At 47.8% G+C, this 16,269-nt stretch overlaps 1 protein-coding gene across 1 annotated transcript in view; it reads right to left on the minus strand.

Moving 5' to 3' along the window:
* Positions 1 to 1,732: 1,732 nt before the first annotated feature.
* The window catches only part of Pi3K21B (phosphatidylinositol 3-kinase regulatory subunit alpha), a 55,486-nt gene continuing 40,949 nt past the window's right edge, over positions 1,733 to 16,269 (minus strand). The window contains exons 12-14 of the mRNA XM_076523519.1: positions 16,089 to 16,265; positions 15,721 to 15,975; positions 1,733 to 15,069 (exon numbers count right to left, since the gene is read on the minus strand). Coding sequence (XP_076379634.1) covers positions 14,862 to 15,069; positions 15,721 to 15,975; positions 16,089 to 16,265 — 640 coding nt within the window. The 3' untranslated portion in view covers positions 1,733 to 14,861. The remainder of the gene's footprint in view (positions 15,070 to 15,720; positions 15,976 to 16,088; positions 16,266 to 16,269) is intronic.

Here is a 16,269-nt window from a genome sequence, read left to right on the forward strand (position 1 = left end):
ATTGTTATACAATGCCGGCGATGTGCCTGTTAATAAATAAATAAAATAAACAATTATACAGTGTTACCTAATCAGAGATTGCACCTCAAATATCTTTGTTGTTTTTAAATATACGTACAATGCTTCGGGAAGAAGTTGTTCTTATGCTATTTAGGAGACAGTTCCTTTCATTGGGGATTCAGTGACTGTAATTAATTAATTATTCAACTTTTATATCTTGGTCACTGAATTCCCAATGAAATGGACTGTCATCGTGAGCGTTTAGCCCTTTCGCTACGGGCGGGTTCTCCACCGCGGTACTTCCGCTGAACGGAGCGCCGCGACATCACTGCACGCTACGCGACGCCGATCGTCAGCGGGAGTACCGCGGCGGAGAACCCAAGCTGCTTGAATGTTTTCGTACGAAAAAATTTCTCTCCAAAGGGTATTTATAAATAAAGGGTATTCCAGGGTATTTATAACGTCTTAGCATGCGCTCTTTAATTTACAGTATGAGAGGAAATAACATTATGCAATATAATGCATCTTATGGAAGGCCACTATAGTGGCCCATAGTACCTCAGTGGCATCTTATGAAAGGCCACTATAGTGGCCCGTAGTACCTCAGTGGCATCTTATGGAGGGCCAGTATAGTGGCCCGTAGTACCTCAGTGCCATCTAATGGAGGGCCACTATAGTGGCCCGTAGTACCTCAGTGGTATCTTATGGAGGGCCACTATAGTGGCCCGTAGTACCTCAGTGACACCTTATAGAGGGCCACTATAGTGGCCCGAAGTGCCTCAGTGGTACCTTATGGAGGGCCACTATAGTGGCCCGTAGTACCTCAGTGGTATCTTATAGAGGGCCACTATAGTGGCCCGTAGTTCCTCAGTGGCATCTTATAGCATTTTATGGAGGGCCACTATAGTGACCCGTAGTACCTCAGTGACATCTTATAGAGGGCCACTATAGTGGCCCGAAGTGCCTCAGTGGTATCTTATGGAGGGCCACTATAGTGGCCCGTAGTACCTCAGTGGTATCTTATAGAGGGCCACTATAGTGGCCCGTAGTTCCTCAGTGGCATCTTATAGCATTTTATGGAGGGCCACTATAGTGACCCGTAGTACCTCAGTGGCATCTAATGGAGGGCCACTATAGTGGCCCGTAGTACCTCAGTGACATCTTATGGAGGGCCACTATAGTGGCCCGTAGTACCTCAGTGACATCTTATGGAGGGCCACTATAGTGGCCTCTAGTAGCGAAAGGGTTAAAAAGGAATGGCCCCGTTTAAACAAATGAAGGTGAACCTTGTCCTAAAGTGTCCAGTTTAGGCGCCATATTTTTGGCGCGTATTTAAAAGCTACAGAAATATTTCTGACGCAAACGTTGGTCGACTCGCCCTATATATATATATATATATATATATATATATAAATACAGATGAAAGCTAGTGTTCGAAGAATGTCACCTACCTCGAGTTCACCTTGGGACAGCAATGTTTGATTCTGGTTTGCCAGGTGGTCTCTGAAAGTTGCGCTTGTTTCGGCTGGAACAGAAGGTAAAGGAGAAGGTGGAATAAATTGTGATAAATGAAGGTAGGGATCGAGGCGTTGATTTTGGTTGTTTACGAACAGAGTCCGATAGGAGATTCTGGATCCTGTTTCCGGTTGGCTGGATAGTCCGACGAGTTTCGGGAGAGAGGGAGAGACGGTCGGACGGGCTGAAATATAATAGAAAGCAGACGAGACCGCAGTGTGTTGTAAGTAAAACATATTAATCATATGCAAATATAAATGGTTTTACAATGGTCGAACTACCAAATTAACGGTACAATATGAGGATGACCGTTGCGCGAAAAAGCGAGTAAACATTCACGTATGTCAACCGCCGGTGTGTCCATGCACTTGAGAGACGCTGAATTAAAAACGGAAATAAAAAGATCGTGTTCCAAAACTCGTCCTTTGTAATTTACGCGTGTCCCGATCCCAGGGGAACAAAAAACACGCACGAACGATTCGTCCGTGCACCCGATAAAAAGTCACTCTCTCTCTCTCTCTCTCTCTCTCGCGACGAGCAGATAAAAATTTGTTGCCCGCGAATTATTAAACGATTGCACCCTCGGTTGGTCGCGAATCTCGAATGGCAAGCACTCATTTTGAATAAAAATCGATGATCGATGGATGTCCACAAAGAATCGCAACGACTATCCTACGAGTTAAAAGTACATTCTCGTTCTTCGAACGGATTTGACACCCTTTAAACGCCCGGCATTCGTCGAATCGAATTTCGATGGTTTCTGTAACCGAAGGGAAAAAGCTACGCGAACGAAAGGAGAACAGAGGGCTAATAGGTTTAATCAGCTGTTCCGTTTGCACCGAGTCCGTTCACCTGCGAGCAAACGCGCGAAGACAGGTCGGGGGCCGTTCAATTAAACCTTGCTATTCTTTGTAGCGGCGTGCACTTTTATCCGCGTGCACGCTCAATCACATTGTACGCGTGGGATCAGGACCCCCCCAGACCCTTGAGAAGCGTAGGACGACTCGGCCAGTCCGATCTCGAGTGTCTCTTTCTCTCTGAAATCCTACAATTTCGGGGAAAGCGCCTTACCAAGCTTGCGAACGCGCACCTTCGAACAATCGAACCGATCCCTATGTCCGATCGGAGAATTTGCAAGTTCGACTATTCGATGGGATGAGACCAATATTATGATAAGTATGAGAGGCCAATATTATGATAAGTATGAGAGACCAATGTTATTATAATAAATATATTAATTATACGATTTGAGACCAATTCAACCTTGACAAGATTCGAGCGATGCGCGTCGCATAAATTTGCGTCGGTCGAGAGCAACGAAGCCACGCCTACCGAATGTAAACAAACACGGGTTAGAGATTCGAGTTGGTTTCGATCGCTGAGCGGGTAGGGACGATGTCTCCCGAAACTGTAGGATTTATTCGCAACATTCGCAAAACTGCCGTTCGCTTTTACTTCTCGCGATCAAACACAATCCGTCTCGCACACACCTTGAACGCTCCAGATCTTGACACACTCGCCGGGCGATCGTGCACGCTACATTCGTAAATGTATACAGCCTCGTGTCGTCGAATTCGTACAGTGAAACGTTTCAAAATTTTGTGAAAGATAGACAATCTTCCAAAGGTCAAATTTCATTCGAGAAACTTCGAAATACAGCAAGAGGATTGTGATTCTTTGAATCGTGACGAGGTTCGGCATAATCGCGTGTGTCAAAACCTGAAATTCGACGCGATCTTCAGACCTTTAAGAAGCGCAGGACGACTAGTTAAGGCACGTGACCGGCCAGTCCGAATCTCGAGAACGCGGGTTCGAGTCCCGCTTGCCCGGTTCCCTCTTTTTCCTAAAATCCCACATATGTATGTACGCTCGCGTATGTGTCATATTTCGTGTAACGTTGGCAATTGAACTGTGGCCCCGCGGCTGGGACGCCACGCCCTCTCTCCGCCCACTGGCCACGCCTCCGATCACAAAATCGAACAAAAATGCAACTACACGCGACGCAGCAAACACGTCGCGCTCGCTATCTCTCTCTCTCTCTCTCTCTCTCTCTCTCTCTCTCTCTCTCTCTCTCTCTCTCTCTCTCTCTCTCTCTCTCTCTGACTTGCCTTCTAACGGATGCTGTTTCAGCTTCCCAAATCCTCCCAAACCGGGGCCACTATTATATTAAAATGGTCCCGGGGGCCACAAGTTCAACATCCAACGTGTATCGTGTACGTCTGCAACTCACGAGTTCTTGTATCTCCCTCTCTCTCTCTCTCTCTCTCTCTCTCTCTCTCTCCCTCCCTTCTCTTTCTCTATGTATCACGTGTAGGCTCGTGTAGGTGTGTCCTTTCGGTGTAAATGTGTGTGTATGTGTGTGTGTATAGATATATACGTGTCTCTGTGTGCCTGCACATATATAGATATATAATATATATATATAGGTACATACCATAGATCATTCTAGGATCGAGCATGCCTCGGCGCACACATCTTACACGTGCATGCACCGTTAATATATGATTTCCTTTTTTCTTTTTCTCGTCGCTTTATCTCGTACTTATGACAATAATATTATACTTTACATGCAAAAACAAAAGTTTTTATCACAGTGGGACAGCATACATTCGTTCAATAACGTAAATATTGTGTATCGATATCCTTCCGGTTTTCCTCTCCTCCTCCCCCCCAACGTTTCCGGCCCGCCCACCCCGTCCCCGCGAACCCCCGTCCCACCCAAAGTAACGCGTTCCATCGAACGTAAATTGATGATCCGTTGATTATAATCGCCTTGCAGCAAACCGCTCGTGCTTTTGTCGTTCGCACACGGATCTCCGCCGACGTACATTTTTGCGATCTCACACGATCCGGACGATCGAGAAACAAACGAACGGAAAAGCGATTAACGAGACTGGCAAGGATCCAAATGGACGTGCGCCGCGAATCTGTCCGCCGTCGAACACGGTCTCGAGACGACATCTCTGTTACTCTGTCCCTCGCGTCTCTCGGTTTCGAGCTCCATTGTTCTTCTTCCATTCGCGCGCTTCGCAGTTGCTATTTATGCTCCGTATCAACCCTTTGCACTCGAAGCCAAATTAACGCAAAATTTAATACAATTTTTCTGACCCACTGTATTTCCATTTTATATAACCCAATGCATTTCATTCGTATGAAATTGAATTTTGTGATTGTTGCGACAGTTTCCTTTTCTACAGTTCTTCAAATATGAACAAATTTGATTGATAAAATTATTTTGGAACGTGACGTAACAATTTTTAATGGCGCCTTGGAGTCGCCGTTCGAGTGGAAAGGGTTAACCGAGTCCCCCAAGCAGCGCGATCGCGCTGTTCAGATTTTGTCTCGCGTCAAACTTTAGTGACGCGCGTACATTGTATAGCTGCTTTTCTTTTCTTTTTTTCCCATTTGTTTTTTTTGTCGATCTTAACGAGCGCTATCGCGCTGTTTAGTTCTCTTGGCGATCAATTAAGACAAGCGCTATCACGCTGTTCGGCACTTTTCGACCGTGTTTTCTGAACAACCCCTGGGACTCGAACGGTTGAAGTTACACGAATTTTACAAAACCGTGCGATTGCAGCGACCGCAAGCCGATTCCGCCTTTCCTCCGTAACGTCGCGCGATCCTCGAAATTTCGAAACCTTGCATTCGCCTCGTCCTCGTTCGTCGCGGCCGAATCTCCTCCCGCAAAGAGAAACACGCGATGCTGCGTGGGTTGGATCGCGTCGACGGCACAGAGGGAAGGCTGCAACTTCGATCGAGCGATCGATGGTCTCTCCTGGATCGTCTCTAGACCATGTTCTCGCGTACGCGGTTCAAAGATAGACGGTCGAATCGATCGGCCGCGCGGTTGCACGGCCGCGTCTCTTGCAACCCGCTTCCGCTTGGACGGCTCGGACCCGAAGCTGGACAATATTTCTGTCGACCGACTGTGTTTCAAAGGCTCGTCCGAAGAGCGGCGTTTCTAGTCTGCCGGATTTCCCAAGTTCCCGACGAAACAGACTCGGATCGATCGGACCGAGAATAAGCTGCGAACGATCGGCTCGGTTTGTTTCTACGGGCAGCGACACTCGGAGATTAGCAGTTTTATTTTACGGCCGAACGATCGGCCCTATTTTTCTTCTTACGGTATTGTAGGATCTTGGGGGAAAAAGGAGGGTACAGTAATGTATTTCTAATCGACGCACAGATTGTCCACAAAAATGGACAATTTAGGGAGAAGAGAGACGCGATTATTCGATCCTTGCGATTTGTTTTTATAATTACGAATTGTCAACAATTATAAAAACGAGCCTCGAGGCTCGAATAATCGTATCTCCTCTTCCCAAATTGTCCATTTTTGTGCACAATCTAAGCGCCAGTTAGGGAAACATCTAGGGAGACAATTTAAGCGTCAGTTACTGTACCGCTTACGGGACCCCGATCCTGGGCCATTTTCGCATCGCAGCTAATCGACTCCCTCGAACAACCGCGGAACACCCTCGCTTTTCCCAATCTCCGTACAAGTTGCTGTTCTCGGGGGAATCCTGATCCCCGCGGTGTCGTGAAATGTCGCGCGTTTCATTGTACGAACGAATATCGGTTCGAAATAATGCCCAACTCTGCGATCCGCCGGCGCCAGAAAGAGAAAGCTGTGGGGAACCGATCGAGTAGTTCCCTGTGAAATATGAATCGCAACGTTGCGCGTGTTTCAGTTGCATAAAACAGTTGTTTAGTCGTCGAAAGTAAACGATTAGTTCTCGTTCTGGCCGCTAATCGCGGCGCAGAAGCGTCAAGAGAGACTTCATTACGATTGGATCGTTATGCCTAGGGTAACAATGTATAATATATACTATATATGTATGTATATGTTGGTCTACGGCGTTTCCGTTCCGCTTCTAATCGCTAGCTCCTATCGGTGTGTCTAAAATGTCGCGGGCTCCCGTGAGACTCGAGAAAAGAGAAATCGAATTTATATATATATGTATATATATACATATATAGGGAGTCCCATAATTATGTTAATACCCGGAAATGGAGAGTTCCTGAGGTCAATCGAAGTAACTTTTTCCTTTGCGAAAATGCAATACGCGGCTTCGTTTACGAGTTATTAGAGAAAAACGCTGACCAATAAGAGGCGAGCTTGGCTGGCGCGAGGCGGCCGAGCCAATCAGCGAACTGGGATTCGACCGCTGGCACCGTTAGCTCGGCCGCCTCGCGCCAGCTGAGCTGAGATTCGGCTGCTCGAACGCTGACGTCGTTGGCGCCGCTGGCTCGGCCGCCTCGCGCCAGCTGAGCTGGTATTCGACTGCTCGGCCGCTGGCGCCGTTGGCTCGGCCGCCTCGCGTCAATCGATCTCACCTCTCATTGGTCAGTGTTTTTCGTTAATAACTCGTAAACGAAGCCACGGATTGCATTTTCGTTAAGGAAAAAGTTGCTTGAAATCACCTCAGGAATCGCCCCTTTCCGGGTGTTAACATAATTATCGGACAGTCTGTATATAGATATAGATTTATGTTTCGTCGGTTGCGTAGATTAAGAACGTGTGGTATAATCGCGTAACGCTTCGCCGCCAGCATCTTGTTTAGGTGATCGTTACTTCTCGACGTATAGTAACTGGAACCTGAGTTTTGCATTTTCCCTGCCCACCCACTCGCTCCGCCTATCGTATATATATATATTTACATAATCGACGTATTGATATTGCTGCCAATACTTGACAAAAAATTTTTCGGTGTCCGAAAAACGTCGCGAGTATACCCACGCGAAGAAAATTGACGCGCGTTTCCGGTTTCATGGGTACAAATGGGTAACAATGGCTACAAATCGTTTTCCCCTGTCAAAGAGATTGTGTGCTATTGCGCGCGTGTTCTGTGTGTGTGTGTGTGTGTGTGTGTGTTCATTATCGAATAAAATTTGATTACTAGCGTTCCCGCGCGCGAAACTCTTGCTGCAAGGCTACTCCTGTTCTTCTCACGGCGAATCTACAGAAATATCTCACTAGATTAAATTGTCTCTTATCACTTTTCGTCGCGCGCGTTGTCGACGCATAAACTTGGCGCCGAATCGGCACCGTACAAATTTTCCCTTCTTCTTCGCCCATAAACACCTTCATCGAGCTTTCTTTCTTTCTTTCTTTCTTTCTTCCTCTCTTTTTTTCTCTCTCTCTCTCTCTCGCTTCTTCCCACGCCCTTTTCTTTCGTTTCGTTTACGCATCTCGCATCCGTTTAACATGTACAAAAGCTAAGGCAATTTTCACACCGATCTTGGATCACGGATGCATCGAGAGACACGTTTATCAATATCGCCTCTCTCCCCTCGGTCTCCTCGAGCGCCCCAGGATCTTCTTGATCGCGCGAAGCTCGACGTACTCGACACGTTCGAACAGGATAAAAGATGGATCTACGACGATCGAGCGTTTTCAAGCCCCAAAAATGTAGGGGACGAGCACCTGCCGCGGCCTCGCAAAGGAATGTTTCACCCGGAATATTTTTACAAACGTGGAAACACCGAATTCCACGATGAGCAGTCTGTGTCAACGTATTCCGTGCGATCTGTGACTCGAGACGCTACAATTCGTGATCCTGTTCCAACGCGCCAATCCCCTGCCTTCGAACCAGACAGAGAAGTCGAGTCGGCGAGGCAAAGGATCATTGAAACCGCAGTACAGTAACGTCTCTCTAATCGACGCTCGGATTGTCCACAAAAATGGTCAATTTCGGGAGGAGGAGATACGATTATTCGAGCCTTGCAACTCGTTTCTACAGTTGTTGACAATTCGTAACTATAACAAATGAACCGCAAGGATCGTATAATCGTATCACCTCTTCTTAAATTGTCCATCAATTAGAGAGATATTACTGTATATTTTCTCGAATTGACGCTTGGAAACAACAAATGAACCGCAAGGATCGTACAATCGTATCTCCTCTTCTTAAATTGTCCATCAATTAGAGAGATATTACTGTATATTTTCTCGAATTGACGCTTGGAAACAAGAAATGAACCGCAAGGATCGTACAATCGTATCTCCTCTTCTTAAATTGTCCATCAATTAGAGACATATTACTGTATATTTTCGCGAATTGACGCTTGGAAACAAAAATGGTCGATACGAGGAAGAGGGATAGCAAAGAGAATTCCAGTCTCGTGACTCGTTTTTATTGCTGTTGACGATCGGTAACTACAAAAACGAGCCGCGAGGCTCGAATAATCGTATCTCCTCTCCCCGAATTGTTCATCTTTGCGTACAAACTGAGCGTCAATTAAGAAGAATTTACTACAGTTCCACGGAGACGAAAGGCGCGGAAACGATCGCGACGCGTAGATCGTCGAGAGACTGTATTTTTTTCTTGTTCTTAGACTCGATCTCGCGGAAGAAGACGTTTCGTTGGCCTGCCGAGAAGCGTGTCCACCTTTCCGATTCCCACGTCGCTCGTGCCTCTTCTCTTTTTCGTAGAAACGAACTCTCCACCGAGCTCTCGGATATATACACCGTGACGCAACCGCTTGATTGTGCGACGAAAACCGCCGGGGACTTGTTGCTTGGCGAGGAAAATACAAAAGTGAATACCGCGCGTTACGGTCTCGCGATATTTCGAAGCTCTGGCGGCTGTCGACCGCGTTCACCGATTAGGGGTGAATCAAGTCCAACCGAGCTCGGATCGTTCGGGAATGGCTACTATCGGAGACAAGGTAGATCGAAATTTCCATAAAGTCGCTCGCGACTCGAGTTCGCAATGGAATGCATTTTTCGTTCGATTGCAATTGCTCCGATACACGACGGTATCGTTTTATCGCATTTATCGCGTTTCGAGACGCTAGGGAGCAACGAAGGTCATTTTGCGAGCTCTCGCGTTGGCTCGCAGCCGGCTGCCATCTCGCGGACGGTGACAATATCAAACTTCTGGTAGAAACGCGACGCTAACGCGTCCGTAGAGCGCGATGCTAAAGGGTGACTCCTCCTGTTCTCGATGCTAGAACTACCGGATAGCGTCTCACCCCAAACGCATCTTTTGGGGGGAAATGTTAGATTTTCATATTCGCGGTACATCGAATCGTACGACAATCGGAATAAATGCAGTCGGTACGGGTAGTTCTAGCGTTAGCGCGGAGCTCTACGTAAATTTACAGTTAAATTAAACATTTCACGGGACTGTATGAACGTTTATTGAGTCCAGTACCTTATAAATTTCTCGGTATTCGCGTACGCTATGGACGAATAAAGATCGGCAGTCCGGCGGCGTGCCAAAAAAGTGGCCCTATGGAAATTTCGAGTACTATATTATATTACAGCGACAAATGGTGTACCGTTCATATCAATTGTTGTATTTGTACACTCTGCTGCATAGTTGCGTATCTTTTTATTTTAGGGAGATCATCGACTGGTCAGCCACGCCTATCGAGCTCCGGCTCCTTCCAATGTCCGCGAGAATCTCCTCGAATGCCAAGACTCGCGTCTTTGCCTTCGTTTTCTCTCTCGGCTTGTTCTTCGGAGGTCCATAATCGTCGAATTGACGTCAAAGTGACACCACGCCCCCGAATCTAAATTTAGATCAATTGTCGCGTGTCTGGTCTCCGCGTCTTTCTGTCTCCCCATCGAAGGATTTTAGGAAAAAGAGGAGACCGGGCAAAATGAGATCGTCGACTGGCCAGTCGAGGCCGTCGATTCTTAGCGGCTTCTTTCACCCTCGCCCCTTAAAGGGCCTGGGAATCCCATAAAGTTGCATCGAATATTGTCTCTAATTTTTCACAAGATCGTAGAACACACACCCTCGCGCTTACACGCGTTGTAATTGCAATATAATTACAATTTTCGTTGGACATGATTTATCCCGAACACGGATGTTTTCCCACCCCCGCTCGAGAATCCAGCCTCCTCCGCCAATTCGGCAATCCCTCGATGCTCCAAACTCACCGTCCAGTCACCTGTTATCCAAGCGATCGTACACGAGTCCTTCGAAACCGTGCCGATTTCGTCGCGAACGGCTGAGCAGTCCCGATCCTGATTCCAATCGGGCGATGCCAAGCCGAAATCTCTCGTTCGTCGTCGATCGCGCGAGTCTCGCCGATCGCGTGCGGCGTTTTCAAACTATTCCGCCGGGGTCACGTGACCCGCGAGACTCGTCGCGACAGGCAATTACATATCACGCTTTCAAGATATATATATATAATATATGTGTATATATATATATATATAACATACGCACGTATATATTATAAATAATCAATTAAAGGTTTGCTTTCAAAGTAAGTAAAAATATATAGATATATATATATATGTATATATATTTTTCCCCTTCCTTCCTTTTCTTTGTTTTTCTTGCTGGTACTCCTTCATTCGCTCATTCTTCCTCCTATCTCTTTCTCTTTCCATTTCGCGCATTCCCATTGCAAACGTGTTTCGTATCATTTTATTTCATATTGCGCTTGTGCACCTGCGTGTGAAAACTCTTCTTTGTCTTCCGTGTGTGGGTGTTCGTGTGGGCGTGTCCGACGCGCGGCGTCGTTCCGACGACAAGGCCGAGCGTCGAGGCTCGTGGGCGACGCCCGAAGAAAGAAAGAAAGATGGCCGCCCGTGGAAGAATGTAAAGTCGAGCCCGAAGAAACAAGGGTCCACAAAAGTGTGCTGATGTGTTCACTGTCTTTATTTCGATTAGATAAAATGTCGTCCGGCTCGTCGAGTATCTTGCACTCGACTCGTCTCTCTCTCTCTCTCTCTCGCTCTCTCCCTCTCTCTCTCTCTCTCTCTCCCTCTCTCTCTCTCTCTCTCTCTCTCTCTCTAATGTGTATGTGTGTGTGTATGTGTGTCTTTTGCGCGCGGAAATCTCGTGCTCCGATTTTCGAAACGGGGCTACCGCGCAGAGCCCGTTTCGCTGGAGCTTGGTAACGCGCGAAAATTGCGCCATCGTCGTCGGATCGCCCGCGTCCGCTTCGAATTTTGAGAATCCCGTGACGTTAGAGCAAGCGGCGCTTTGTCGGGGTTCGCAGAAATCGGGGACGAAGAGAATTTTCGTAGAAGAAACGGGAAACCCTCGATTCTGTCGGGCACTATCGTAGAATTTGAAACGGGACGACGCCCCCCGGGGCAGTCCGGAGCGCTCCCAGGGTAAAGAGCTCTAGCGAGGCCTGGTCTAGATTAGCAGCTTGCGGGTTATTATGGGAGACTAGAATCCGAGTGTTCTAGCGGAGAGGGTAAAATAAAAAAAATGGTACTTGGAGTTATATTTTTAGGGGACGTAGAATCTAGGCCAGGCATTCGATAAGATTGCCCCTTGGGGCTTCGTCGGAATCTGGAGCAACGAAGCCACGCCTACAAATAGCCTCCTCTTGCAAAATCGAGAGTTTCCTTCGCCGCCGACGTTTGCCCTCCCCGACGTTAGAGCACTCACAGGATGAAGAACGCTCTCTGCCCCGCCTGTTCTACAGTTCTAATAATTCTGACATCGATTCCAACGTGGCTCCGTCGTTTCTTTCGTAACTCCCGCGCGTGTCCGTGCGGCCGAAAGCGACGTTCGAATCGAGGTCCGTTCGGATAAAAAGTCGCTCGTTCGGCCGGGCGTGTAAAAGTTCGCGGACACGCGCGCTCCGACGGCATTTTGAAAAAAAAAACAAAAAGTACGATCGAATACTGCACCGGCACGCGATCGGGCGAACGCGAAAATCTAGAAGCCTATCGGCGCCAGGGCACTTAATATCTCTTTCGTATATAAAAAAACTAAGCTACCTAAACCTACGGTAATTCGAAGCCTTTAGGATGAGCAACGAGCCTTTCCTTTCCGTTACCGAGTCTCCTCCTTCACCCGCACCCATAACGCGCGCGTCAATTCTCGTCGTTTCTCTCTGTCATCCTATACATCCGCGCGAAGAAAATCTAGTACTTTTAACGATAGAACAATCGTAATAGAATAATCGTAATAAAGAGAATGCTCGGCGTTGCGACGCTCGCCCCTTCCAATCCCGAGAGACCGTCTCTCGCTCGTCCAATCGTATTGCATCCGTATTTTCCTGACTACGGGGGCGCGGATCGCGAGTCCACGAGCACAACCCGAGACAACTTCCTGTTCCGTTCACGTACCCCCATCGACGCTACCAATCGCGGAAACGACTTATACACGGTACACTTTTGCGATTACTACCGCTTTGTAATACACAAAATTTCCCGAGCAGTTCGCCGTCCGCGATCATCGTGCTTCAACGCTTCGGAAAACCCGTCGGACATCGCGCGCGAGGAAGTTGATCTCGGTTTTGATCGTGGCCAGCGATCGCCGCCGCCTTTGAGATCATTCGAGAGCAGTACGAGTTCCGATCTTTCGAGCGAGCAAGATCCAACCTCCTACGGACGTTCGATCTTCGAGGATCGGTGCAGCAACGTGCCAAAGTGTGTCGCGGGTGACGCGAATAATAATAAATACAGTACGATCGTTCGACGTCACCGCCGCCCAAAACGCGCTCGTTGCCGGAATTCGCGGTACGTCGGATGGCCTCTGCGAACTTAAAGGCTGACGTACACCGCGAACGTTACAGTGGTGGCGCAAACAACTCGCTGACCTAATCGGGCATTATTAGCACGCGCTCGGGAGGCGGACTCTCGCCTGCGAGACACTCTGGCACGCCCGAAACACTCGGGTAGCCGAAATTGATAAAGCGACTATCATCTAATGGAATCTCGAGGGCTCTGGCACGATCGGAAGGGGCGGGGCCGCGACGCGCAACTAAGATTCCGACGTATAAAAGAGAACTACCGATCGATTCGAACGTACGAAATACACGAACAATAAAATTACGAACGACTGTTGGCGCGTTCGCGCCGTGAACGCTAACGAAACTCGTTTCTCTTCTCTCTCTCTCTCTCTCTCTCTCTCTCTCTCTCTCTCTCTCTCTCTTTCTGCTTCTCCCTACGAAAGCACAAATATCATTTAAAAAAGCGATTGGAAAACGAATAGACACGATATTATCCTCCTCATAGGCAATCCGAAATCACAGACAAATACATTTGCTTCTCGAGAAATAATCTCTCCGCGTGCGACACGCGTACAGCCCTCTGGCACAGCACTTCGGAATCTAACGTATAAAAAGTCGGCCACACCGCGCGCACCTCCGCGGCTTTTGTTTTCGTTGTGACGAGTTCCCGTCGAGATGGAAGAGGACAGGTGCGCGGCCACGTTCGAGGCCGGCCGATCGCTCGAGGAACAGGAGACAAGAGGCCAAAAACCGCGGCCTCGTCGCGTCCCGCGGATCGACGGCTTTACGCTACGAGAATCATTGTAAATCGCTAGAAAAAACGTTCCGCGTACATCCGGCGGGCTCGTGCACCTTGCGACGTTGCTAATTATACTCTAATATCACTGTTTGAAGATCTTACACGACGTCGACCACGGTCGCAACGTGAAACGGTGTGCGCCCGCGCGCGTATAAAATGCGAAGGTGTCTAGAAAATCGCGCGAACCGTCGTCGAGGAAAAAACTCCTTTCCCCACATGTGTTCCACAGTTTCTCCGCTTCTGTCCTGTTCCTCTAGGATCCTTGAGTTCCCACCAACTACTCCGATCGCCAATCTCGGAGTAATTTCTTTCTTGTCTTTTTTCTTTTCTTTTTTTTTTTGAGCGGAGTCAGACTCGTGATTCGTCCCTCCTCTGCCGCTTGCGTCTCCCTCCATCGAACTCTGTGTCTGTAAGACTAGATACATGCCTCTGCTGTTCCGACGTATTCGATCAAATGTTGAGAACTAAGCCCGGAAATTGCCGGCACTCGAACGGCTCTCCTTCTCTCCGCGGAGAGCAAACCGGCGCGAGAAAAACCGTGCTTCCTCTTCGTATCTCTCACTCATTCGTACGTGTCGCCTCACACGCGCACGTATCGGAGTTGTGTTCCGAGTTGACCGTCGACAAGACCCTCTCAGAAGGCCTGCAGACCCTGAGAGACTAATTGAAAAACCCTAATCGCGCCACGCGCGCTCGCAATTATTCTATCACTATGCATAATTCCCGAGGAATATTCACTCTCTCTCTCTCTCTTTCTCATTCTCTCTATCTCTCTCTCTCTTTCTCTCTTATAAAAGCAGAACGATCAAATCGTCGACATGCCGCGTGCGAAAATATTATGCGGTAACGATCTAAACACCTCTCGGGGAATCTCTCACCGTCGCTCTCGGAGAGGAGCGGATCCGATGCGCGCGGATTTTTTCGTACCCGCGAAGACCCGCTCGTGTGTACGCGCCGACATCGCGGTCGGATAATATGATCACCGGTGGCCGAGAAACGGGCGACGGCCTTACGTGTGCGGCATGTAATGTTGGTTCTCGAGGGGATGCGAGAACTGCTGCAGCTGGCTCTGCGTGTGGATCTGCATCTGCATCTGCAGCTGCATTTGCTAGGACTGCAACTGCGCCAACGCCGCTTTCGAGGCAAATGCCGGATACGCAAGGGTCGTGTTGAGGCTCTCGTTGTGTTCCTCCAGCGAGTTCTGAGCGTAGTGTAGCACCAAGTGTTTCAAACTCTTGTGGATATTGTACGGCTCCGCGAAACCGAAACCGCGCTCCGTGCCGTATATAATGCAATGGTTAACAGTGCCATTGCACCTGCAACAGAGAAGGCGAGGCCATAAATGATTAGTGGTATACCTTCGACACCCTTTGTACCCGAGTGGCGGCTATAAAAACTGTTATACCATACTTCAAAATTATTTTGGCGGCGTGAATTTTATGAATATTTGAAAAATGTGTTAAAAGTGCAAGTATTAGGCGTGCCAATAGGTTCAATTGCATATGCATAAGTTGTAATAAAACATGTAATATATCAAATAGCTTCGAGTGCAAAGAATTAACTACCAGAAGCCTCAAATGTGATTGGTCTCGAATGGATTAATTGCTATGCGCTATTTAAAGGAAGCTTTACAATTTTCATCGAAGTAATAGTAATCTGTTCGCCAAAATTATATGCTAATGTCGGATCATCATCGGAATTATCATGTGTGAATAATTTTGGCGACTAGTTCGAGTGTTTTGCCGCTACATTTATTGGCGCTATTTTGATGTTTTATGAATTAGATGATTTGTGCATTTTATGATCACCTGCAAATAATTCATAATGCAGCCTTCTCGATGTTTTTTGCACGTACGAATGACGAAAATTCCGCTAAAGATTTCTAGGTTCTTAAAATATTTGTTTCGCTCCTCGATTACAATATATATTGGTCTCGAAGCGGTGATAATTCGTACGTAGATACTTACATGATAGATAATGCGTACTGTCCGGTCCTTGATGTTCGAACGAGGAAGGTGCCATCGGGTCGGTCGGCAAGCAAACGGTCCGCATCGCTACGGGAACACTCGAGAGAAAGCCACGTTTTCTCGTCGGAATGGACTTCAAGGTCAACCTCTTGGAGATCCCCGTAACCCGCGTCGCCTAACATCGAATCCGAGACCGAATGGTTCGACACAAGCTGGTTTATTTTGTTTTGCTTTATGCCGTTCTTCTTCAGCCATCTGTAAACCGAAAATAGAATGCTCGTGAAACACCGTAGCCCCGAAAAAGAATCGTTTCCTTTCTTTTTCTCATTCTTTCTCCCTCGGCCGCGCGGGTATCAACGTATACGTACACATCATGCTTCTCCCTTTGCCGCACGAGCTGGAGGATTTCCGGTTTCAACTTCTGCATCTCCCTCTCTAGGGTTCTATTGTAAGCGATTTGCTCCTTCAAGCTACGGTCCAACTGTTCTCTGCTATCTTCTAAGCATTTCAGTCTTTGTTTCAACAATTCTGCGTTGTCGGTTAAGCTGT

This window comes from Megalopta genalis, chromosome 7, assembly GCF_051020955.1.
Source record: "Megalopta genalis isolate 19385.01 chromosome 7, iyMegGena1_principal, whole genome shotgun sequence".
NCBI lineage: Eukaryota > Metazoa > Arthropoda > Insecta > Hymenoptera > Halictidae > Megalopta > Megalopta genalis.